We start from the raw sequence: 27,278 nt of genomic DNA, 5'->3' as shown, positions 1-27,278 counted from the left end.
GTGGGAACATAGTCCCAAAAACGGAGAATCCAGCCCCAGTTGAGCTGAATACTCTGTTTCTTTGTTCTGAATTCTGCATAATTTTATGTTAACAATTGGAGAAAAGGGATTATTGTGATAATTGGATTAGAGACTTAATGGAATAGTTAAAGTACATCTGGAGATCTACTAAACAGTCTCTGGGAGCTGCAGAATAAAGAATAATGATCAATAATGAGCGGGATTTATATGGATTTTCCCTGAATGAAACTGAATAAATAGCCTTGTAGCAAAGACCATTCTAGTGAAAGAGATATTTCACAGTGAGAAAAGCGATGAAGTGAATGAGAGAGTGCAGTGAGAGACTATTATAATATACACTTACTGCTGTGAACGTTATTCAGGAGAGAGTCCACAATGTGTCTGAGCTCAGACAGTCATTTCAGACCAGTGGTCAGCTGTTGAGTTGAGAGGTTTTGTGGCTTCTTCTGTTCAGTTATGACATTCACAGACCAAAGCAATATTTTTTCTGTCAGAGACTGAACATCAACAAAACTTTTGATCGTTGTCTATCATGGAACCAAGGAAGAAGATTTAAGAAAATATCATTATGTGAAGAGAATCATTAATGAAAGCTGTGGGAGGACTGGGCACCTTACAGTGTAAAACAAACTCAACCCGAAACATAGAAAATTGGAGCAGGAAGAGGCCATTCTGCCCTTCAAACCTGCTCCACCATTCATTATGACCATGGCTCATTATCTAACCCAGTAACCTAATACCACGTTACCCCGTATCCTTTGATCCCCTTCGTCCAAAGTACTAGATCTAACTACTTCTTGAAAACATGTTACTCCCTGTGGTAACGAATTTCACAGGCCGACCACTCTCTGGGTGAAGAAATTTCTCCTCATCTCTGTCCTAAATGGTCTCCCCCGTATCCTCAGACTGTGAGCCCTGGTTCTGGACCCCCTCACCATCGGGAACATCGGGTGGGATTCTCCCAACGGGATTCTAAGTGACGACACCGGAGTAAAAACCGGAGTGTTTTACTCCGGCGTCAGCGGTCGCTCCCAGACCCCTATTCCACCCCCTCCGTGGGGCTAGTAAGGGCGTTGCGCGGTTTATGGGGGCGGGGCCTCGGCGTGGCGTCAGAGACCCGGCGCTGTGTAAAAGACGTGGCTCTTTGGGCCGCGCCAACTAGCGCATGCGCGGTTACCTTGTGGAGCGCTCCGGCCCCTCACCAACATGGCGCCGGGGTTCTGGGGCCGGCCGCGGAAGGAAGTAGGCCCGGGGGGGGGGGGGGGGGGGGGGAGAGGCCGGCCCGCCGATTGGTGAGCCCCGATCGCGGGTCAGACGCCATCGGAGGTTCCCCCAGGTACGGAGCCCCCCCCCCCCCCCCCAACCCCCCCACAGGCCGCCCACCCCCCCAAAGCCTTCGCAACGAGTACCCATCGGCAGCGACCAGGTGTGGACGGCGGGTCTCGGCCGTTTACGCACAGCGATTCTCCGAGCGGCCCGGTGCGATTCGCTGGTTTCGGGGGGGGGGGGGAGAATCGCGTGCGTCGCCCCGGTGACTCTCCCACCCGGCGGGGGGGGGGGGGGGGGGGGGGGGAGAATACCCCACCCATCCTTCCTGCATCTACCCTGTCCAGTCATGTTAGAAATTTATCGGGGTTTCTATGAGATCCCCCCCTCATTCGCCTGAACTCCAGCGAATACAATCCGAACCAATTCAATCTCCTCATAAATCAGTCCCGCCATCCCAGGAATCAGTCTGGTAAACCTTTGCCGCACTCCGTCTAGAGCAAGAACATCCTTCCTCAGAGAAGGAGACCAAAACTGCCCACAATATTCCAGATGTGGCCTCACCAAGGCCCTGTATAATTGCAGCAACACATCCCTGCTCTTGTACTCGAATCCTCTCACTATGAAGGCCAGCATACCATTTGCCTTCTTTACCGCCTGCTGCATCTGCATGCTTACCTTCAGCGACTGGTGTACGAGGACATCCACGTCACATTGCACATTCCTATCTCCTAATTTATGGCCATTCAGACATTAATCTGAATTATACTCCATCTGCCACTTATTTGCCCACTCACTCAACTTGTGCAAATCACACTGAAGGATCTCTGCATCCTCCTCACAGCTCACCCTCCCACCCAACTTGGTGCCATCTGCCAATTTGGAGATAGAACATAGAACATTACAGCGCAGTACAGGCCCTTCGGCCCACGATGTTGCGCCGTACTATGAAACCCCTCTAAAGTCCCTCTACACTATTCCCTTATCGACGATATGCCTATCCAATGACCATTTGAATGCCCTTAGTGTTGGCAAGTCCACTACTGTTGCAGGCAGGGCATTCCACGCCCTTACTACTCTCTGAGTAAAGAACCTACCTCTGACATCTGTCCTATATCTATCTCCCCTCAATTTAAAGCTATGTCCCCTTGTGCTGGACATCACCATCTGAGGAAAAAGGCTCTCACTGTCCACCCTATCTAATCCTCTGATCATCTTGTATGCCTCAATTAAGTCCCCTCTTAACCTTCTTCTCTATAACGAAAACAGCCTCAAGTCCTTCAGCCTTTCCTCATATGATCTTCCCTCCATACCAGGCAACATTCTTGTAAATCTCCTCTGTACCCTTTCCAATGCTTCCACATCCTTCCTATAATGTGGCGACATTTCACTCCCTCATCTATATCATTAATATATATATATTGAATAGCTGGGGTCCCAGCGCCGATCCCTGCGGTACCCCACTAGTCACAGCCTGCCAATTCAGAAAAAGACTGGTTAATTCCTACTTTTTGTTTCCTGTCTGCCAACCAGTTTTCTATCCATCTCAATACATTTCCCCAATCTCATGCGCTTTAATGTTACACACTAATCTCTTATGTGGGACTTTGTTGAAAGCCTTCTGAAAGTCCAAATAAACCACATCCACTGGCTCCCCCTCATCTACTTTACCAGTGTGATATGGTGCATCCTTCTCCTGCACTGTCAGCAATTCTAAGCCAATCAGAGCAGCATCTTAGCGTTAGTGGGCATGAATTGGAGAGGAAGAGGAGAAGATGAAGGGGAGTCTCCCAGTCAGTTAAATTTATACTATGATTGTGTGTCCAATGAGTCTGTGTGTGGGATCATTAAAATTCAAAAACCATGTGTGTTGTCAGGAGTTTAGCACACTGGGCTAAATCGCTGGCTTTGGAAGCAGACCAAGCAGGCCAGCAGCACAGTTCGATTCCCGTAACAGCCTCCCCGAACAGGCGCCGGAATGTGGCGACTAGGGGCTTTTCACAGTAACTTCATTTGAAGCCTACTCGTGACAATAAGCGATTTTCATTTCAAAAGGAATCCATTAATGTCAGGTGTTAAGAGGCAGCAGGAGAGGAAAAATAAAAACATAGAAGCCAGAGAGCATTAAACAGCCAAAGCCCGTTCTTGGGATGTGGGCAACACGAGGAAGGCTGATACCTATTGCCCACCCCTAGCTTCCCCGCGAAGGTGTGCTGAGTCTTCTTGTATCGCTGCAGTCCATGTGGAGAAGGATGGACTGAGTTGAAGGATGTTCAAAAAGTCAGGTATGTCTTGAACTAAACTAAACACTAAGCAGATGGATATTGTCCTGCAGCTTCTCTAACAATATTTACCAACTTCAAGCTGAAGCAAGGAGAGAACGTTTGGATAATATCGCACTGTACGAGAAGAAATCAGTCGAATGGAAATTGTACAAATAAACTCTACTCGTCTACTCAACTGTGCCCATCTTCCTGCTTTCCCCCCTTCTCCTCCTTCCCAGAACCACAACAGATTTCCCCTTGTCCTCACTTTCCACCCACATTTAAAGGATCGTCCCCTGCCGTAGCTGCCACCTCCAGCATGTTACCGCCAGTGATTATATCTTCCCCTCCCTGTCAGCTGGTCTATTACTCATCACCTCCCGCACCTCATTCCCGTCCTCTAGCACCTGCCCACGTATTTGCAGGAAGTGTAACACCTGCCCCTTTACTTCCTCTCGCCACATTGACCAAGGCCCCAAACACTCCTCCCAGGCGAATTCATTTGTATTTCTTCTAATTTAGTCTGCAGTATTCCCTGCTCAGAATGTGTTCTCCTCTACACCGGGGAGCCACATAGACTGGCGTGGAACACCTCCTCTCAGTTTGTGAGCATGGCCCAGAGCTTCTGCTTGTCATAATATCCACTCATGTATATAATGAGATACAGACAGGCAGTGATTGACACACAGAATGGCCAATGAACATACAACACAGAACAACCAATCACCAGACAGGACACCACCACTATAAAGCCCACAGGGCATTAAGATTCCCGCTCTTTTCGGGACCCAGACACTGAGACAGTCAGAGTGCACAAGTCAGTGGACATTATTGCCATGCGGTAGCTAGTAGGTCTGATCGAGCCAGTAAGAGGCCATCAGTAGGATTAGGAGAGTGTCAACCCACAGCTGAACATGTACAGCAGTTCATAGTTTAAATAAAACTGTGTTGGATCATCTCCGGTGTTAGACGTTTGTTTCTAGCTTCCCTGCATCCAGTTACAGTCAACGTCGAACCAACCCGCCTAACACATCACTGCTTATTTGCCATTTTAATCCACCACCTTGTTCTCATGCTCACATTTCTGTCTGGTCTGCTGCAACATTTAACAGCGCCTCATCGACCAATTAGGCATGTTGCAGCCTTCTGAAATTGGCATTGAGTTTCACCATGAAATCTTTCCTTTATTGATGCTGCTAGTTAGATGGTAAAATGAGATTTTGCAGTAGAGCAAGGCAATATTACTGGTTACGCAAGCTTGCAGTCCATGGGGCAGCATGGGGGCACAGTGATTAGCACTGCTGCCTCACAGCGCCAGGGACTAGACCCACGCCAGAGTGGTTGGCGCTCCGCCGGCTGGCGTGGACGGCATTTGGCGCCACGCCAGCCGGGGCCGAAAGGACTTAGCCGGCCGGCGTAAGTCCGTGCATGCGCCAGAGCGTCAGCGGCTGCTGACGTCATCCCCGCGCATGCGCAGGGGAGGGGGTCACTTCCACCTCTGCCATCGTGAAGACCATGGCGAAGGCGGAAGGAAAAGAGTGCCCCCACGGCACAGGTCCGCCCGCCGATCGGTGGGCCCTGATCGCGGGCCAGGGCACAGTGGGGGCACCCCCCGGGGCCAGATCACCCTGCGCCCCCCCCACAGGACCCCGGAGCCTGCCCGCACCGCCAGTCCCGCCGGTCAGGTAGATGTTTTGATCCCGCCGGCGGGAGAGGCTTGACAGCAGCGGGACTTCGGCCCATCATGGGCCGAAGAATCGCCGGGGGGGGGCACCGAACTGCGCAGCGCGATTCCCGCCCCCGCCAAATCTCTGGTGGCGGAGAATTCGGGACACGGCGGGGGCGGGAATGACGCCAGCCCCCGGCGATTCTCCGACCCGGCGGTCTACACTTGCTCCAATGCTGCATATAGGACAAGTATTTCAGGGCAAATTCTGTTTTTATTCTATGGGGTTTACAGACTGTCCCAATGTATTGGGGCACTGAATTCTGAAAGTATTTTGAGCTTCCCTTATTTGCAGGATTGTATATTCCTTGAGCCCAGTGTGCAGGCTTCACATAATCCATCTACGGGGGTGTGGGCATGGGGTGGGGTGCAGGGGGGGGGCATTAAAATGAACAATTTGTGAAGACAAACATCCCACAAAATGCTAGGCATTGATTAACCTTTCCCCTCACTTTTCTGTCTCCTTCCTAATCCTCGATTAAGGCACAAACTGTTCGATAGCTCTTAGCAGCTGCGTTCTCTCAACTTAATATTTGTTATAATTAAGAGTTCGACTCCTAGATGGAACATTACCGTTTCTGCTCCAGATTTCTGTCATGTCTCCGGTGAGATAGAACCCAGTTATAAAGCTGTTGAATCTAATTCACCCCCGAGAAGCGATGACGGAGAATCATAATCAGAAGGAAAAGACTGGACTCACAATCTGGATAAGTATCCCCATGGTTTCTTCATAGGAAAGCATAATCTTGTCTAACAAACTATAATTCCTCATCAAGATGCCATACACATTGACACTGCGGGTAGTATGAGTTTGCTTTTGTTGTATAAATGCGTGAGGTTAATATTTAAAGGTATTGAAAAAGGAATATAGTGGGCGATGCAGCATGTTGCAGGGCAAGGGACAAGCTCGGAGCATTAAGCTGTAATTAAGGAGAAGCAGGTTGATTGAAAGACGAAGCCATGGGTCAACTCATTCAATTAAAATGCTTGTACTCCACTGTAAGTTCCTGTGTGCCCATTATTACTGTTCAATCATAACCTGAAGACATTTCTATTCCATAGTCTATACCCACTATTTTCACAATCTGAGATTCCATTTGTTTTTTTGAGCCAAGAACAGCTCATTTCACACCATAGGCACAGCCCAATACATTGTTATTGCAATACGGAGTGATAAACTTCATCTAGGGAAATGAACCTTATCATATGGAACTGGCAACTAGGAGTCCGAATTGTCATGGAGAGGTTCATTGTTTTATGGAGACTATATTCATGCCAGGATTGTCGGCACCTTCTGATACCAGCCATTTCCTCAAACTTGCTTATGGCGGACTGAACTTGAATGTGGGACTGTCTGTCCAACTTCTCAAGCAGCCAACGGCACTGTAATTGGGGAGCAAGAGAAAGACAGTCTTCCACTCCTATGGTACTGACACTCCAATAGTCACAGTATCCAAGTCAGTTGGTGAAGCAACCACCAAGACACAGGACTTCTCCTTGTTGACAGAGTTTGACTTTTTTTCCCCAATCTTACAGTTCTTCTGCAGACCCCGTGTCCTGGCTATTGCCCATTTATATGTGCTCAAGGTACTTAATTAAGGAATGCCCTTCACCTGCCTGTGTGTCCTAACAATCCAATCAACATACAATTAACGTCCAGCAGTGCGGAACTCCCTCAGCACTGACCCTCTGACCATCAAGCATTCCCTCAGAGGGAGCAGCAGTCCTTCAGTACGGCACTGGTGCCATCCTTATGGGTCGAAAGTCTTGAAATGGGGCTTGAACTAATAACCTTCTGATTAAGTACTAAGAGTAATTCTTCCTCAGTGAAACTATTTGGCCAGTCTAAAACAATGTGGGCTGGTTTTTGGGCTGAGAAGTTTGAAGAAGAAGAGATTCAATGGGTTGTCAAAAAGAATATGATGAGATTTCAAGGAAAAGTGTGCAAATTTACACAAGAGGTGTAACTTAAGACTATAACTGATAATTTTAACTGTGTGATAGAAGTTATGCTGCAAAATATCTCATCAAATATATATGGTAGGGAGAGGATAAGGTTTATGAAGTAATTTGATTAATTCTCCAGACGAAAAGTGTATTTATTTATCTGTATTCAAGACCTTCCTCTATCCAACCTTTACTTTATCGTGCATTTTGTGTCTGTTTTCTGGCACAAGTTACTTTGTAAATTCTGTTACTGATGTGTAGTTTCCAGCCTACCAACACCACGGATCAAATTTCAGAATTCCTTCCCCTGTCCCCATCACTATCTTTGTTCAAATTAGCAAATATACATCACTTCACCATGAGCAGGTGCATGGGGGGGGGGGGGGGGGGGGCACGGTAGCATAAGAACATAAGAACATAAGAACTAGGAGCAGGAGTAGGCCATCTGGCCCCTCGAGCCTGCTCCGCCATTCAATGAGATCATGGCTGATCTTTTGTGGACTCAGCTCCACTTTCCGGCCCGAACACCATAACCCTTAATCCCTTTATTCTTCAAAAAACTATCTATCTTTACCTTAAAAACATTTAATGAAGGAGACTCAACTGCTTCACTGGGCAAGGAATTCTATAGATTCACAACCCTTTGGGTGAAGAAGTTCCTCCTAAACTCAGTCCTAAATCTACTTCCCCTTATTTTGAGGCTATGCCCCCTAGTTCTGCTTTCACCCGCCAGTGGAAACAACCTGCCCGCATCTATCCTATCTATTCCCTTCATAATTTTAAATGTTTCTATAAGATCCCCCCTCATCCTTCTAAATTCCAACGAGTACAGTCCCAGTCTACTCAACCTCTCTTCATAATCCAACCCCTTCAACTCTGGGATTAACCTAGTGAATCTCCTCTGCACACCCTCCAGTCCAGTGCGTCCTTTCTCAAGTAAGGAGACCAAAACTGAACACAATACTCCAGGTGTGGCCTCACTAACACCTTATACAATTGCAACATAACCTCCCTAGTCTTAAACTCCATCCTTCTAGCAATGAAGGACAAAATTCCATTTGCCTTCTTAATCACCTGTTGCACCTGTAAACCAACTTTCTGTGACTCATGCACTAGCACACCCAAGTCTCTCTGCACAGCGGCATGCTTTAATATTTTATCATTTAAATAATAATCCTGTTTGCTGTTATTTCTACCAAAATGGATAACCTCACATTTGTCAACATTGTACTCCATCTGCCAGACCCTAGCCCATTCACTTAACCTATCCAAATCCCTCTGCAGACTTCCAGTATCCTCTGCACTTTTCGCTTTACCACTCATCTCAGTGGTAAAGCGAAAAGTGCACAGTGGTTAGCACTGTTGCATCGCAGCGCCAGGGTCCCAGGTTCGACTCCTGGCTTGGGTCACTGTCTGTGCGGAGTCTGCATGTTCTCCCCGTGTTTGCGTGGGTTTCCTCCGGATGCTCCGGTTTCCTCCCACAAGTCCCGAAAGACATGGGGCTGGATTCTCCGCTCCACCGCACCAGATTTCCATTTCACCCCGACGGCGGGGTGCTCCATTACACCGGTCGGTCAATGGGGTTTCCTATTGTGGGGCAGCCCCACGCCATCGGGAAACCTCCGGGCTGCTGATAAAACGGAGCACACCGCCGACAGAGAATCCAGCCAGTGCTGTTAGGTAATTTGGACATTCTGAATTCTCCCTGTGTGTACCCGAACAGGAGCCGGAATGTGGCGACTGGGGGATTTTCACAGTAACTTCACTGCAGTGTTATTATAGGTCTACTTGTGACAATAATAAAGATTATTATTATGGGCAATTTACTTGCAATATTTTAAAATACTTAAATGCAGTAAATGCTCAACTAAAGTTTATAGAATTAGTATTTACATTGCAGAAGGAGGCCATTTGGCCCATCGAGTCTGCACCAGCCCTTACAAAGAGAAACCCACTCAAGCTCACGTATCTACCCTATCCCCGCAACCCAGCAACCCCCACTTAACCTTTTTTGACACTAAAGGCAATTTTAGCATGGCCAATCCACCTAACCCGCACATCTTTGGACTGTGGGCGGAAACCGGAGCACCCGGAGGAAACCCACGCACACACGGGGAGGATGTGCAGACTCCGCACAGACAGTGACCCAGCGGAGAAACAAACCTGGGACCCTGGAGCTGTGAAGCAATTGTGCTAACCACTATGCCACCGTGCTGCCCTTAGTTATAGTTGCATTCCTGAAAATTGTGACTTTAAATGAAATACGTTTACGTAAATGTTGTGTTCCCAAAAGGAATCCTGGTTAAAACCAGAGTTCGGTGCCTTTGGATATTTCCCGCCCAGAAAAAAACAATGTCAATTGAAATACTGTCCTGTGTATGTCCATTCCTCGATGAAATAACTTCCTCGCTGAAATAAAAACAAATCACTAAAAAATAAATTCACATGAAATAACATTCATCGGTCTCTCTCTATGAAGACGTCTCTCGGATTTAGAGATGACTTACTTTCACTCTGGTTTGATGGATTCGGAGGTCACTGATAAGTCCAATGCACAGTGGAAAAGTCTTTCATGGTTGGTCAGTTAAATGATTATCTCTTCCCTCTCCAGGTATTCCCCGCTGGAAAGCTATCTGTTCACCTGCGGTTTCTTGAGCAATGGCATGTTCACAGTCCTGAATTAATTTTGCAGACTTTTAAAAATAATTCAGGAAGGAGAAATCCAGAATTAAATGTTCTTCAGTGTTTAAAACACAGGGTCCTCATAATCCTTTAGGCATTGAAGTGTAGGTGGCTCTGAGTAACAAGTGCCTCAATGTGGGGTTCTCTCATTGGGTTTAAAATGGTCTTTGTACCTCACCTGCTGCAGAATTGCACGAGGGCCAGACTCGGGAACTACAAAACAACAAGAATATAGAGGATAGGTAAGTATTGAAGGATAAGTCACGCATCCTGTTTTATTTCACCTGTTATCTCTCAGAGTAACACCATTGGCTGGTGTAATGTCACATGTGACACAATGATGTAATTGGAGCGTTTCTGTGGAGTTCAGCATCGCCTCCTGTTTCAGCCGGGTCTTGTACACAAACGCCCTGCTCTGTGTTACATGAGCTCAGCATGCGCGCTCTAATTCTTTCCCTTTGCGGCTATAACAAATAAGATGACAAAAGTGAAGATGACAATGAGATCTGGGCCGTACGCACAAAGAAACGGGAGAGAACCAACTTTCAGCGACTATTCTGTGAGCCAGAAGCAGGAAACAGCGACCGAGATCCAGGTCCATACAGCATCGCGAATGAGGTCGGGAGAAATGTCGTGGTCTTCCGAGGTGGAATCGTTGTTGTGGCAGGAAAAACAACTCCAGTAAATACTTGGACATCATACAGTTTGTAGTGGAGCTTCAGTCGATCGAGACAGTCGCTAATGCAAGTGAACGTTTTTTTAAAAAAAGCTATCGGACAACTGCGAATCACTGGGGCTTCACTTCAAATGTAAGACTGAAGTTTTCTGTTGTAGTGGGTAGAGGTGTGGAGACCAAGCACGAGGCACTGAAATGGGAACATGAACCTCCAGGACTTCCGACTCTGCAACCCACTGCCCGGGAATCGATAGCGAGGCACAAACAGCTAATCTACTTGTGCATTGAGAGATTGTCTGCTTTCAACTACCTGAGATGACAACCGTTTATCTCCTTTTTCAAAGATCTCAACACAGTTGGCTGTAGGGCTATTAGGGATTTGGGGATATAGAGGTTAAGTTATTGCTTTTTCTTTGTTTTGTTTGTATTGTTGGAAAAAACTTATTTTTGTTCCTATATTTGCAATTCTTGTTCTATACTGTTGAAAATGTTGTTTGTTGTGTGATTTATAAAAAATTAAAAAACCCAAGAAAAATATAGTTAAAAAAAGATAAACAAAATAAATCACCTGACCAGCGTGATACTTGTGAGGGGAGACTTGTTGCTCATTCAAGTTGCAATTACTTTAATTGATGTTAAAAATAAAACAGATTTACGGGCTTGACTCGTGATTCACTGGAAATCACCTCATGGAGATAAAGTTTTGAACTTGTTTTTTTTATAACTCAGTTGGGGTTGAACTGAGAAAGTGAAAAGATGCCCAATTCACACTCTCTTTGCCTTGCCTGAAACAAAGTGGTCATGAGTATCTAGCTCGGAATCCTCGCCTCAGCTGCACTTGCCTGCCTTTGGATACCCGAGAGACTGTGACAAGAAGGATTGATCTGCCGATATTGGTGAGAATCTCCCAGCATCCACTGGGACCAACGATCCGTCTTCACGTGAGGGAACTCCAGATTGACAGCAGCGAAACCCTGCAAACCTTATCCTTCGTTAATAATTTTTTTTAGCCATTTAGTAGTACAGAACTTGAGTATTGCTGAAAAAAGAGACATGCTGAATCTTTTTATCTTGTACTCATCAAGACACTTCCGAGAGCACTTAACAGCCTTTTTAACATGTTTTCGCAAGATGGTAACAACCTGGTATAAGGGCCTGGGTATCTCTCCTCAACGATGTGCCTCTCCTCTGAAGAATGTGTGGAGATGGGATTGCAAGTTTGGATGCAGAAGACTATATGAGATATTATACATTCTAAATTGTATCAAAGTCTATTAAAGAACTGAATGTGCAATTCACTTTTAGCATGCGATTTTGCGGCCATGTCCGGAGGAAGCGTCTGGTTTTATGACCAAAAGGTCGGCGGTGCCCCCGCACCAATGCTCCGCCCGGCTTTACCTGCATATACGGGTGCAGAATGGCGGAGTCTGTGGCTGCAAATGCGCACAGCGGCGACCTGTGGCGACCGCGCCATACAACATGGCGCCGGCTACGCGCAGACCCGACCTGCCAGATCATGCCCCCCTGTAATCCCCCACCAGTCCCCCCAGCCCCGCTGAAGCCCCCACCCCCCATCAGCGGAACAGCTCCCCCCCTGACTGTGGCAGCGCAGCAGAAGTTCGCAGCTGCCACGCCAGATTCATGAAAGTTGAGAGGACACGTGTCTCACGCCGTCGGGAGGTCGGTCCGTTGGGGGCGGGTCTATCGAGGACGGAGCATCGGTGGAGGGCCTCAGGTGACATCCTGAGGCCGTCCCGATGGCATCCAAAAAACGGCGCCGCCCCCGATTTCGGCAGATTCTCTGGCCAATCGCCAAACGCGATTCCGGTGTCGCAAACAGAGAATCCCGCCCACGGTTTCTATTCGAGAATCCAAGACTTATTAATGTTGCAGAGAGACATTTAAGTTATCCATCAATATTTCATGTAATATTTACCTTAAATCCCCAAATAGAAAGCTATCAAGTTTAATAAGATACCTCTATTCCAATGAGGGAGAGAACTATGATCACAGCACTACAGTAACTTTGCCTTTACAGTGAGTGATACCAGAGTGAATACAACAAACATAAAAATTCCACTGTGTAGTTCCAATATTTATACATAGCTGCGTATTCAGTGCTGGATTCTCTTATAATTCTGTATTTATAGCTGCATTCTTCACAACTGGTGTTGAGGTCTGGAAGAATCAGCCAAACTTAACAATTCCAGCGATTTTAATAAAATACTTAAACCACTCCAATCTTTACCGTGGGAATGAATCTAAATATATACACCACACATATGGCTGCATGTTAGAAAGTGTACAATTCCCATATATTTTATAATACTGAGCAAAGTGATTTGTACAATACAACAGGAAGCAGTATTCATCTAATGAACTGCTGCCTGAGCAAAAGGCCCAATTACAGAAGCTGAACGCCCGTATCATCGCAAATTAAACGTCTGTTGTATAGGTTTAGCGTAATCCAGTGGGTGTTGTGTGGTGTGACTCACAATTCTGAATATGAATGGATCCCTTCTAGTCTATTCAGGACCTGTGGAGCTTTTAAAACACACCAGTGGATAAACAGCATTATGCTCACATAAAGGAGTGCCAGACACAGGAACCTTCCAATTAGCCGAGTTCACACTCATTGTATTTTTGCTACATTCCTGCCCGTCTTGTTCGGTTTTTACACATTTCAAATTAATTTAAAAATGATAATGGTGCACAGTATGTTGAACCCTTCTGACTGTGCTCCTGATATAAATGTTAATGGTACAATTGGCCAAATGATACACCTGCGCAAAGCTCTCTGATTTCAGTGTCACAGGAATAAATGGGGCACACTTTGGTCAAAGCTCCACATGGAAACCAGGGGCGATTGCAACCTGTGCATACCTGCTGAAAAGAGAATATCATTGAATGTGCCCGACCCTGTAACACATTACCAGTAAAGCCGGCTGCTATTCATTCTCTGTGGTCCTTCCATTTTATCAGTTCTTGCCTGAATTGTATTGTGTTTCATCTTCATCCCTCCTTAGGAAGCCGCTTTCTCTAACTGACAAGCTCAGTTTAAATACATGTATCAATTAAAGAGGGACTCCAATCTGCAGGTAGCTCCTTCATCCAATTGGTAATAAACGTTATCGGCATTCGCTACTCGGAAGCTACAGGAACCAAGAATGCAGTGACGAGAGAGGTTGAGTCTAATAGTGATCATCCCTCAAGGGGACTGTAGATGAACTATCTTGTCGTCAACTCTCTTTGAAACGTGCTGGCCCCTTTTAATAGAGGCTCATGACTGGCTACGATGTGGAGATGCCGGCGTTGGACTGGGGTGAGCACAGTAAGAAGTCTTACAACACCAGGTTAAAGTCCAACAGGTTTGTTTTGAATCAGTAGCTTTCGGAGCACTGCTCCTTCCTCAGGTGAATCTATCGTAGCCATGACTGACTTAGCACAGTTGACTGAGATGATACTTTGCAATCAGCAGGAAGTGGCAGAAAGATGTAAAATAAAAAGTACAATGGCCATGAGGGAATAATGGTATATCTGGCATGAAGGTCTCCTACAGCTAATCAATATCTTAATAACTAACCTGAGCTCAAACCTCTTCAAACAACTGCAAAATGGTTAATGTTTCAACTGGATTCCATGAAAAGATTGATGTTGAACTCTGAATATACGTCTACCTCTCTCTCTCTCTTCTGCCTTTCGTTTTTATTTATACACCTCTCTCCATTTCTTTCCACCTGTCTCACTCTGCCTATCTTTACCTCCAGCTGCTGGAATCTTCTCTCCCCACACCTTCCTTTCACAGAATCACAGAATACTACAGTGCAGAAGAGGCCCTTCGGCCCATCGAGTCTGCACCGACGCATGAAAGGCACCTGACCTGCCAATCCTAATCGCATTTGCCAGCACTTGGCCCATAGCCTCGAATGTTAAGACGTGCCAAGTGCTCATCCAGGCACTTTTTAAAGGATGTGAGGCATCCCACCTCTACCACCCTCCCAGGCAGTGCGTTCCAGACCGTCACCACCCTCTGGGTAAAAAGGTTTTTCCTCAAATCTTCCCTGAACCTCCTACCCCTCACCTTGAACTGTGTCCCCTCGTAACTGACCCTTTAACTAAGGGGAACAGCTGCTCCCTATCCACACTGTCCATGCCCCTCATAATCTTGTCCACCTCGATCAGGGAGCCCCTCAGTCTTCTCTGCTCCAGAGAAAACAACCCAAGCCTATCCAACCTCTCTTCATAACTGAAACGTTCCATCCCAGGCAACATCCTGGTGAATCTCCTCTGCATCCCCTCCAGTGCAATCACATCCTTCCTATAATGTGGCGACCGGAATTGCACACAGAACTCCAGCTTCCTTCTTTCTCCCTCGCTATCTGACACATTACCCATGCTGCTGCTCTATTTCCAGTGAGGGACATAACTCAAATCTCCAGTGAGTCAAATCAAGTAGCCATTCAGGAGGAGAATTAGCAAACACCATGCGAGTGGGTGGTATTCGAGCTGTCTCTTCAGAAGATGTGTCTGTAAAACAGGCCTAAACAGGAAGCATTTCTATCTGATGGTTGTGTGGAAGTTGGAGTAAATGGAAAGGGGAGTAAGGCCGAATAAGGCTGATTGAGGAGCTTCCAAGTTAAGGACCATGATCTGGATTACACATTACGGTCGGAATCTCCCACCTGGAATTGAATCCTATGGCGAGGATGGGGAAGCGTTTCCCTCTTTGGAGACTGACTGGAAACCAAACCATATCTTCCAGCTCAGACCTCGTTAGCTTTGCATCCAGGGGTAATAGTGCCATATTCTGTGACGGACCTGGTTGTGTTTGTCCCACTATCAGATCTGGGTGTCACATTTAAAAGGTGCCCAATATCACTGACCCACCTTTGAAGAAAGAAGATGGATCTCCAGGAACACTCTGAGGCTGGAAGATTCACCTCCTCGATGACCCTAAAGCTGGACTATCTACCTGATAGCTGCTTCCCCCACCCACTGCTGTGGGGTTGCAGGATCCAGGGCCACTAGTTGGCTCAATCCCAAACCCTGGAGGCAGCTCCAGGCATTCTTCAGACAGGCACTGACCCCTGCCTGCCACATGATTCCAGGCGAGCTTTGGACCGGCCTGATTTCCTGCTAGCGTCACGGAAAATTGGGCATGGGAGTAGCCTCCTGGCAGGGCCTTCATCTGTGTCCCGTTAGTGGGATGCAAATCAGTTTCATGCCAACCACCAGTGGGATTCCTGATCTGCCTTGGCAAGCACCAGCAGAAGACCCTGTGGGAAATTCACGCCAGCAAACGCCCCCCCACCACTGACCCTCCATTGAACCCGCTGGCTGGGACAATGGGGAACTTGAGCCTCAGATAGCAGGGGCTGTGTGTCGGCCCAGATTGGCCCTTTGATTTATCTTCATGAAACACTCAAAGAAAATGTTTAATATATGTGACCTCAACAAATCTTCCTGTGATTGTCTCCTCAGATATTCGAGGATTGCAGGGATTTCTCGATCAAGCCTCTCGCCAGGGGTTGGATGTGTCTCTGCAGAGGATCGACCAGAACATCAGTCGGATCTTCGCCAGCCTCTTCAACACCATGAAAACGGAGGAGCTGAACCGTTACCGGGACACCCTGCGTCGGGCCATCCTGCTGCTGAGCCCGCGGGGAGCTCAGACATTCATCAACGAGGTCAGTGATCAGCACAACTCAAAGGGTCAATCAGCGGGGAGCCAGGGTGCAGGAAGAGGCGAGAGGAGAGCTGAATAGGTCAAATGTGTGTCGGTACCCAAACATGCAGAATCGTCTCGGTTTATATTTTAAATGTTCCATAAAAGTTCCACCGTCTTTATGATTCCAGAAATTGTCAAGTGTGAAATTCATAGCTTTGTAAAAATAAGCAAACAGGCAGCTGACCAGTCAGAGGAGGCCCAGAGGCCCAGAGGCCAGGCCTTTGCTCTGTTGGTGGTAGTTTTTAAAGTGTCAACATCTTGAGTGTCTCAGTCTGTCAGCAAAATATTTCCCACAGAATGTACTATTTTTTAAAATGTCTTTAATTGCATGAAAATGATAACCGCTGGGTGTTATCAGTGTACTTGTTAAACCTGGCGTTTTTGGATGATGTCACTGTGGAGAGCATTTAGCTGAGAATAGTGGGATTCAAGGATGGATCCTTGGGGAACTCCAGAGGTAATGGTGCAATGAAGTGAAGTCATGCCCCTTGATTGTGTCACTATGATTGGAGAGGCAATAATGGAAACAGGTGGTGGAGGAGGATGGTGAGGTTGACCATGACAAAGACTGCTGACAGGGAAGGATGAGCAGAAATAATTTACTACGATTACTGCACAACTTTGATTTGATCCATTGTCAGATTGCTTAACTCTATCACTTTGCTCCTTTATGTTTGTTAGGAGGCCTACAATCCTGTTTTGTATCTTCACCAGGCTGACAATCCGTTTTTCCGAATGCTTGGTGCTGCCCCTGGTCTGCCATCCGACACCCTTTATTGAACCATGCTTACTCCCCAGCTTGATGGTGATGGTAGAGTGAGGAATGCGGCAGGGGATAAGGTTACAGATTGTGCTGGATCACAATCCCGCTGCTGGTATTGCTCACCGTGCCTCATGAACATGCTGGATCTGTTCTGAATCTATCACAATTAGCAGCGGTGGTGTCACACATGGTGGATGCTCCCTTCAGTGTGAAGGACGGACTGTGTCTCGACAAGGGCTGTGTGATGGTCACTCCTACCAATATTGGAATGGACAGATGGCAGCTGGATTAGTGAGGTCGAGGTCAAGTAGGTGTTTCCCTCTTGTTGGGTCTCTTACCATCTGTTGAAGGCCCAGTCTAGCAGTTATCTCATTCAAATCTTGGTCAGTAGTGGTGATACACAGCAACCTCTGGTTCTGGACTTTAAAGTCATCCAGCCAGACTACATTCTGTGCCCTCGCAACCCTCTGTTTCCTCCAAGTGATGTTCAACATAGAGGAGTACTGATTCATCAGCTGATGGTGGCCGGTACGTGGTAATCAGCAGGAGGTTTCCTTGCCCATGTTTAACCTGAAGCTGTGAGACTTCATGGGGTCCTCGGGTGACTCCCAATTGTCTGTGCCACCCGCCACCTCTCTTGGGCTGTTGTGCCGCTGGTGCTGGACAGAGATGGTGATGGGGGAGTCTGGGACATGGACTGAAAGATGGTTATGATGATGTCAGATTGTTGCTGGTCTGTAGTACAATTCTCCCAATGTTGCCACAAGACTATATGAAGTTAATGAGGTGGGCTTTGCAAGGTCAACTCATGGAATCATAGAAACCTACAGCAGGGAAGAAGAACAGTTGATCCACGTTCCTGTTGGCCGGTGAGGAGACATCAGCCTAATTCCACTTTTTAATGCTTGGTCTAAAGATTAAAGGCCACTTCAAGTAAATATTCATGAACTTTTAACATGGTCAGAGGGCTTCTGTCTCTCCCATCATATGAGGCAGTGATTGGGCCGGGTGAGCCTGATGCCCAAATCCAGAGCTGAGGGCCAAAGTCGGAATGTAATTATTTGTAGCTGTTTTGATGCAACTGAGTGATTTTCTGCGCCACCTCAGGTTTGGTGTGGGTCTGGAGTCACATGTAGGTCAGACCAGGTAACAATGGTAAATTTCCCACCTTGAAGCTCATTCATGAACCCGATGCGTCTTTACGTTGGCACGTTTTTGCTATGTTAGTGATGTTAAAGATTGTTGTACCTCTAATCTCTAATCGTGCATTTAAGAGGGATTTGAGGTATTTCTTTTTTGTTTTCATTTTTGGAGGAAGAATTTCTTCTCTCAAAGAGCGGTGAATCTTTGGGACTCTTTGCTCCAGGAAGCTGTGGAGACCGAGTCTTTGAACGTTGTCAAGGTTGAGATAGATAGATTTTAAATCAGGAAGGGAATTAAGAGTTACGGAGTGAAAGCAGGGAAGTGGACTTGGCGAGTGTTAGATCAGCCATGATCTTATTAAATGGCAGAGCAGGCTCGAAGGACTGAATGGCATGGTCCTCTTTCTATTTCTTCTGGTCTGAGCCTGATTATTTCTTCACACAGTTAGTGTTAATTGTTGTGTTTCTCAGTCCAGTCTGGTTCAGAGTGAGTTAATTCTGAATCTTTCAGTCCAGTTAGAACAGGGGTGGGCAAACTTTTCCGTGCAAGGGCCACATTCAGAAATTCACAATTTTAAAGGGCCGCATAGTATATTAAGTAAAATAATTACTTCACCCGGTTATGATTCTGGGCGCCTCATATAGAACATAGAACAGTACAGCACAGAACAGGCCCTTCGGCCCTCGACGTTGTGCCGAGCAATGATCACCCTACTCAAGTCAACGTATCCACCCTTTACCAGTAAGTAACCCAACAGCGCCCCCCATTAACCTTAAAAAAAATTAATTAAAAATTAAAAAAAAAATTAAAAAATTTTTTTTTTTTTTTTTTTAATGACTTGGTGGGCCGCATAAGGACCTTTCCGCCGTAGTTTGCCCACCCCTGAGTTAGAACGAAAGCTTTGTCATTGGAATCAATTTGCCTATTGTGCCTCAGTCCAGTCAGACGGTTTTATTGTGTTCTAATGTACGAAGATTATGGGTACTGAAGTCAAAGGGTTTATTTACAGTCACTGCCCAGAGCAGGTCTTTACTTACATGCATTATTTATAAAGTTATTGGAGTAAAGATTTCTTTGCCTCATTTTTAAGAGTGATCTCCGCTGGCGGATTGAAGCGTCCAGAGGCTGAGATTGCTGAGGTCCCCCCCAAAAGTGAGGGCTTGGGCCTGATCTGAATCATTGCAGTGAGCTCGGCAGATTGGGGAGTGCCCTTCAGGAAGGGTTGTGACAGAGAGGAGAGGAGGACAGGAGGGTAGGTGCAAGAGAGAGAGTGAGGGGGACGGAGGGTGAGAGTATGAGAGGGTTTGAGCAGGAGAGGTGGAGACGTTGGAGGGTAACGAGCAGGACGGGACAGTGCGGAGCCGAGAGAAGAAACTCCGGCCGGGATTCCCCACGCCGGCGGGAAAACCGGCGCCAACCACCCCGGCGTCAACGGCCCACGAAAGGGCGGAATTCTCCACATTTTCGGGGGCGAGGTGGACTCCGGGGGGTTGGCGCCGCTCCAGCTGGTGTCAAATGGCCGGCACAAGTTTGCGCATGCGCGGAACGGCCGGTGTGAGTCCGTGCATGCGCAGACCGGTTGGCGTATTTTCAGGCATGCGTGGGGGGGGGGTTCTCTTCTCCGCAAATGCCCCCCAGGCAATATGGCGGAGCCCTACAGGGGCCCGGTGCAGAAGAAAGAAGTGCCTCCATGGAACAAGCGTGCCCGCAGATCGGTGGGCCCTGATCATGGGCCAGGCCACCGTGGAGGCCCCCTGTGGTCGGATCCCCCTGTGTCCCCCCCCCCCCCCGAGGGCCGCCACCCCCGCATACTCACCTGCCGTGTCCCTCCGTACGTGAGGTGAGTAATTCACGCCGCTGGGACTGGCCAAAAATGGAGGGCCGCTCGGCCCATCAGGGCCCGGAGTTTCGCCGGGCGGGCTGCTGTCAACGCCCCCCCCCCCCCCCCCCCACCGGCGTCGCGGAAATCCCGCCACCGCCGAAAAACACCTCCGTAGAATACGGCAGCCGGCGTCGGGGCGGGAATCGTGCCTCTCCCCCGGGATTCTTTGACCTGGCGGGGGGTCGGAGAATCCCGGCCCCTGTTCGTCTCAGCTCCATGTTCTGGTGCGAAATGCTTCTTTACCTTGTCGTTGGTGACCTTCATCCAGTCGTGGGTTATTCTGCTGTAATGCTGAATAACGCTTAGGAACTTGTGAAACACAGTCTTTGCCTGTAGCATTTGAGTAATTTCAGAACAGGGTGTATAATGAGGTTGTGGGATCTTCATTAGCACCAGACAGCAGTCAAGGCTGTCTGAACATGGTCCTGAGCTGCACCAATACCCTTAGGGCACAGGGCACAGATCCAAAAAGGTCCAATTTCATGCTGCAATGTTATGCCTGAGAAATGCAAGAACCCAGATCAGTTTTGCCACCCATGTATTTAGAACATTTCAATCCATTTTTACTTTGATTTGTTCACAATGCTGGGTTGACTTGCTCTTGCAGGTTTAGTGAGCCTCACAGTGATAATCTGAAGAACTCAGAATTGCCTGACAGCCAGCAATAATTAGAACTCTCACAATTCTTACTTAAGCATATTGAAATTTATTGGACACTGGTGAGGTGCAGGTAGTTACCATTTCAAAGGAAGAATGAGAGATGTTCAGATTGGACAATATGTTAATATAATGAGCCGTTATGTGGTGTAGCGCAGACATTCTGCCAGCTGTGACGACCAGCAGGATGAATAAATGCTGCATCACATCAGAGTGTATAAACAATCCAGAGAGCTAAAACATCCAAACTACAATTCAACATTTGATGCCTGATAATTGGCTGAGTCTATCTTTCTGGTGAGAGATAATTTACGTTGCAGCTTTAACATCAGAAAATGTCCCATGGCTCGATACAGCGACATGACATCAGACGTAGAACTCCTAAAGTGCGGAAGGAGGCCATTTGGCCCATCGAGTCTGCACCAACCCTCTGAAAGAGTATCCTACCTAGGCCCACGCCCCTGCCCTATCCCCAATAATAACCTTTATTGTCACAAGTAGGCTTACATTAACACCGCAATGAAGTTACTGTGAAAAGCCCCTAGTTGCCACATTCCGGCGCCTGTTCGGGTACACAGAGGGAGAATTCAGAAAGTCCAATTCACCTAACAAGCACGTCTTTCGGGACTTGTGGGAGGAAACCGGAGCACCCGGAGGGAACCCACGCAGACACGGGGAGAATGTGTGAACTCCATACAGGCAGTGACCCAAACCGGGAATTGAACCCAGGTCCCTGGAGCTGTGAGGCAGCAGTGCTAACCACTGTGCCACCGTGCCACCCCTTTGTCATTAAGCAGTACAGATATTAGGATAGATCCAAAATCTTACTCTAAGAGGTAGTTTTAAAACAGGAGGGAGTGAGATGGAGAGCTTTTGGAAGCGAGTGACCCAGAATCACAGAATTGTTACAGTGCAGAAAGCAGGCATTCGGCCCCTCTATGACCCAGATAACTGAAGGCACTACTGTTAATGGTGGAATAATAAAAATTGGGGGTGCGCAAGAGGCCAAACTTGGAGGAGTGCAGAGATCTTGGGAGTCTGTCGAGTTGTGGGGATGGGAGGGGGATGCTGCAGGGGAGTGTTCTGGACACCAGGGATGAATTTGAAAAGAAGGATGACATTGTTAAATTTGATGTTTTGGTGAATCAGTTGCTAATGTAGATCAGCAGTCACAGAGGTGATGAGTGAACAGGTGAGTCAAGGAGAAGGAAATAGTAATTTATGAAAACACAATGATATAAATGCTATCAAACTGCAGAAAATGCTTACTTTGGGACAATGCATGATCCAATCTCTTCTTTCTTCCTTAAACACTTTATTCATGAAGACTGACATCACAAGGGATTTCAAAGAAGCACTAAGAAAATTGCACAATTTAATGACAGTGGTGTTTTTCTGTATGAGTTACCAGAGCTTTCCAGAGTGTATTATCCCTCCTCCACATTCACTTAGATCTGACTTTATTTTATTAATTAACTTTAATCCCCATTATTAAAACTGCAAAAGCCACTGATTCACCCAAGGAAGACTGCATTCAGTATGTCAGTTTCCTGTCAGTCGGCGGACATTCTATCTAAGCTGCTACATTACCCCCACGTCCTGAGACTACAGTAAGCCTCATGAGATACTTTATGGAAGCTTTGTGAAAATCTAGATATATTGCAGCCAAACAGCAGGTGAAATTGTGCTGGTTACGATTCAAACCTCTGCTGAAATGTATTCACAAATGTGAAATCTTCAATTAAGCAGCACAATTGGGCAGCGTAATGAAATGGAATTGGTTATATTTTCTTTGCTCCATCTCCTTCACAGAATTCCTTGATGTGTTTGTGATTGGCGCATGGTGAAGTTGAAAATGGATTTTTCACCAAAAATAATGGTTTTTAATAAGGAGCCTAATCAGCCACCATAGATTTAAAATCACTACAATTGACCTGAATAAATACTACACTGAACCATTCAATATCTTCACTGGTGTATACTATTCAGTTTCTTAATATGCAAACGCTGTTAAATGTTTCAACGAATGCCTTTGATCCAAGAAAATGTGTCGTTTGCAGAGTCTTCCTGATGTAACGCAGTCGACACAGAATCCCCACAATTTGAACCTGTGTGTGTGGCCAGTTTGTGTCTTCAGGAACTGATTGAGGCAGGTTGAACCGTCAGCCTGTGAAAGAGATCAGGGGGAACCACAAAGACAAATATAAATAGTTTTGGGTGTCATTCAGTGAAGCTTGAAATTCTTTCATTTTTTTGCAGTAGTCTGATTAAATCTGGCTGATTGTGCAGTTAAAACAAGTGGAAATTTATCCCAGGATCTTTTGTATTCAGCTATTAATTAGTCACCTCAAAATACTTAGAATTGTGAAAAATAACTTGCCTTGGCTGCCCTTGGTTGTCGATGTGCAAGAATTCTCTATTAAATGATGTATTCAAAGAGCAGGCCAACAGCTGATACTAGACCGGATTCCCTGGGTATTCTTTCTCATCCTTCAACCAAAGTGTAATGTTTTTTACTCTCCAATCTCAATGGTGTAAGTTGCATTTTAAGCAGGGTTGACAATTTGTAGACTGGTCCCCTGCTCACTGAGCATCTTCCAGCCCCCCAGAGGGCTGTCACCACAGCCCAGTGACTGGTACATCTCCTCATTGATTCATTTTCATTCTTTCTTGGAATGTAGGCATGGCTGACTGGGCCAGCATTTTGTGCCCATCCCTAATTGCCCTTGAACGAGGGAGGTGCCTTGCTGTCCATTTCAGAGGGCAGTTAGGAATCAATCACGTCGCTGTGGGTCAGGAGTCACATGTAGACTAGTCCGGGTAAGGATGGCAGATCAGATTTCCTTCTCTGATGGATATTTCTGAACCAGATGGGTTTTTACGACAGTCGATGATAGTTTTATGGTCACCTTTACTGAGACTAGCTTTCAATTCCTGATTTATTAACTGAATTTAAATTCCACCAGCTGCCTTGGTGGGGTTTGAACCTGTGTTCCAGAGCATTAGCCTGGGCCTCTGGGGTGCTCGTACATTAAAACTGCCACTCCACCACAATCATTGAATCAATTTCATATCTTGGAATATGCAATCTCCATCTCTACTGAACTGGTTCATGGTCCTCCCTCAGGCTACATCCAATTCACCTCCTCTCCTGGTCATGCAGTGGCCCAACATTGAAATCCTCTTTATCGGTAAGTTACCTGGGGAGGCCAACCTTAAAAAATTAAGTTCTGGGAGTGTGTGCTTGTGACCATGTCCGTCATTGTGTCTGTCTGTATGTGTGCGTAGACCCATCTTATGCACCATTTTCATGCATGACAATCAGGTAGAGCCGAACCATCATAATATGATTACTGCTGTTACAGGGCAGTCAGTTCCTGTGCGAGATCTATAAAGAGAGAGAGAGCAAGAGAGTTCTGCTGCCCTCTCTGACCATTCCCAGAGCCATTGCAGCTTTCCATTATGTTAGTATTATTCTGGCAGCCTTGTGTTAAGCATCGCCTGCTGTGGCCCAGGACCGGCGCTCTGGTATGACAATCTCTGCTGCATTTACTGCACGGGGAGACTGTGGACTGAGAAGGTGCACAGGGAGACTGTGGGCTGAGAAGGTGCACGGGGAGACTGTGGGCTGAGAAGGTGCACAGGGAGACTGTGGGCTGAGAAGGTGCACGGGGAGACTGTGGGCTGAGAAGGTGCACAGGGAGACTGGGCTGAAAAGGTGCACGGGGAGACTGTGGGCTGAGAAGGTGCACAGGGAGACTGGGCTGAGAAGGTGCACAGAGAGACTGTGGGCTGAGAAGGTGCACGGGGAGACTGTGGGCTGAGAAGGTGCACGGGGAGACTGTGGGCTGCGAAGGTGCACAGGGAGACTGTGGGCTGAGAAGGTGCACGGGGAGACTGTGGGCTGCGAAGGTGCACAGGGAGACTGTGGGCTGAGAAGGTGCACGGGGAGACTGTGGGCTGAGAAGGTGCACGGGGAGACTGGGCTGAGTAGGTGCACAGGGAGACTGTGGGCTGAGAAGGTGCACAGGGAGACTGTGGGCTGAGAAGGTGCTCGGGGAGACTGTGGGCTGAGAAGGTGCACAGGGAGACTGTGGGCTGAGAAGGTGCACGGGGAGACTGTGGGCTGAGAAGGTGCTCGGGGAGACTGTGGGCTGAGAAGGTGCACAGGGAGACTGGGCTGAGAAGGTGCACGGGGAGACTGTGGGCTGAGAAGGTGCTCGGGGAGACTGTGGGCTGAGAAGGTGCACAGGGAGACTGTGGGCTGAGAAGGTGCACAGGGAGACTGGGCTGAGAAGGTGCACGGGGAGACTGTGGGCTGCGAAGGTGCACGGGGAGACTGTGGGCTGAGAAGGTGCACAGGGAGACTGGGCTGAGAAGGTGCACGGGGAGACTGTGGGCTGAAAAGGTGCTCGGGGAGACTGTGGGCTGAGAAGGTGCACGGTGAGACTGTGGGCTGAGAAGGTGCACAGGGAGACTGTGGGCTGAGAAGGTGCACAGGGAGACTGGGCTGAGAAGGTGCTCGGGGAGACTGTGGGCTGAGAAGGTGCACAGGGAGACTGGGCTGAGAAGGTGCTCGGGGAGACTGTGGGCTGAGAAGGTGCGCAGGGAGACTGTGGGCTGAGAAGGTGCTCGGGGAGACTGTGGGCTGAGAAGGTGCACGGGGAGATTGTGGGCTGAGAAGGTGCTCGGGGTGACTGTGGGCTGAGAAGGTGCACAGGGAGACTGGGCTGAGAAGGTGCACAGGGAGACTGTGGCTGACAAGGTGCACAGGGAGACTGTGGGCTGAGAAGGTGCTCGGGGAGACTGTGGGCTGAGAAGGTGCACGGGGAGACTGTGGGCTGAGAAGGTGCACAGGGAGACTGTGGGCTGAGAAGGTGCACGGGGAGACTGTGGGCTGAGAAGGTGCACGGGGAGACTGTGGGCTGAGAAGGTGCACAGGGAGACTGGGCTGCGAAGGTGCACGGGGAGACTGTGGGCTGAGAAGGTGCACAGGGAGACTGGGCTGAGAAGGTGCACGGGGAGACTGTGGGCTGAGAAGGTGCACAGGGAGACTGTGGGCTGAGAAGGTGCACGGGGAGACTGTGGGCTGAGAAGGTGCGCAGGGAGACTGTGGGCTGCGAAGGTGCACGGGGAGACTGTGGGCTGCGAAGGTGCACGGGGAGACTGTGGGCTGAGAAGGTGCACAGGGAGACTGTGGGCTGCGAAGGTGCACAGGGAGACTGTGGGCTGAGAAGGTGCACGGGGAGACTGTGGGCTGAGAAGGTGCACGGGGAGACTGTGGGCTGAGAAGGTGCACGGGGAGACTGTGGGCTGAGAAGGTGCACAGGGAGACTGTGGGCTGAGAAGGTGCACAGGGAGACTGTGGGCTGAGAAGGTGCACGGGGAGACTGTGGGCTGAGAAGGTGCATGGGTTTACTGGCCTCTGTTTTCTCTGGGCCCTCTTCTCCGCCAGCTGATCTTTACGTTTCGGCTCACCTCCCCCATCACCCTTCCAGACGGTCAGCTCCCAGAGGTCACGGTCATCAGTTGTAGGTTTAAGAGTCTGGCACCTTCATATCTCGCTTGAAGGTATCTTGTAAAGGAAGAACAGATGCCCAGGAAGTCATAACTCTGTGGCCAGTTTACCACAGAGAAAGTCTTTGGATATACGACCGTCATTGATCCGATGAATGTAGCCAAGGCAGCAGAGACCTCGTTGGCTGAGCAGAGTATGTGCTGATGTAATGAGCAAACGCAGGACCTCTGAGATGGTGACTATCTCCTGCCAAGAGATGCTGGGTGTACGACTGAGACAACGGAGATGGAAACTGTTCAGCTTTCTGCCTACAATATGTTGTCCAGGTCTCAGCCATGTGGAGGATTGCACGGAGAACACAGGCTTGATAGACTCTGGCTGCTGTTCTCAATCAGTTCACTGTTGGTCCACACTCTCTTACTCACCTTGGACATAGCTGCAATTTGCTTGATGCAGGTCTTGATTCCAGGTAACAGATTGCTGGTGATTGTAGAGCCTGAGGTTGTTCAGTGCATTGACAGCAGTTCAGAGAAGGTTTTAAAAGTTTTTTTTAGAGTATCCAATTATTTTTTTCTCCAATTAAGGGGCAATTTAGCGTGGCCAATCTACCTACCCTGCCCATCTTTGGGTTGTGGGGGTAAAACCCACGCAAACACGGGGAGAATGTGCAAACTCCACACGGACAGTGACCCAGTGACCCGGGATCGAACCTGGGACCTCAGCGCCATGAGGCAACAGTGCTAACCACTGCACCACCCTGCCACCCAGTTCAGAGCAGGTTTACTAGACTAATGCCAGGAAAGGTTGGACAGATTAGCCTTGCATCACTGGAGTTTAGAAGAGTAAGAGGTGACTTCATTTACACCTTTCAGAATCTAAGGGATCTTGACAGGGTGGATGTGGAGAGGATGTTTCTTCTTGTAGGAATCTAGAACGAGGGGTCACTGTTTAAAAATAAGGGGTTGTTCATTTTTTTTAAAAATTCAATTTACGGTATGTGGGCGT

At 47.9% G+C, this 27,278-nt stretch overlaps 1 protein-coding gene across 3 annotated transcripts in view; it reads left to right on the top strand.

Annotated features, from left to right (window-relative positions):
• Window positions 1-27,278, top strand: part of LOC119956109 (glutamate receptor ionotropic, delta-1-like) — a 709,994-nt gene that overhangs the window by 350,361 nt on the left and 332,355 nt on the right. For all 3 annotated transcript variants that reach the window (XM_038782976.1, XM_038782978.1, XM_038782977.1), the window contains exon 4: window positions 16,064-16,269. In XM_038782976.1, the coding sequence (XP_038638904.1) occupies window positions 16,064-16,269 (206 nt within the window). The remainder of the gene's footprint in view (window positions 1-16,063; window positions 16,270-27,278) is intronic.

Source organism: Scyliorhinus canicula, chromosome 22 (genome assembly GCF_902713615.1).
Source record: "Scyliorhinus canicula chromosome 22, sScyCan1.1, whole genome shotgun sequence".
NCBI classification, from domain to species: Eukaryota; Metazoa; Chordata; class Chondrichthyes; order Carcharhiniformes; family Scyliorhinidae; genus Scyliorhinus; species Scyliorhinus canicula.
The sequence above is the reverse complement of the archived record's forward strand: the minus strand, read 5'-3'. Positions and strand labels throughout refer to the sequence as shown.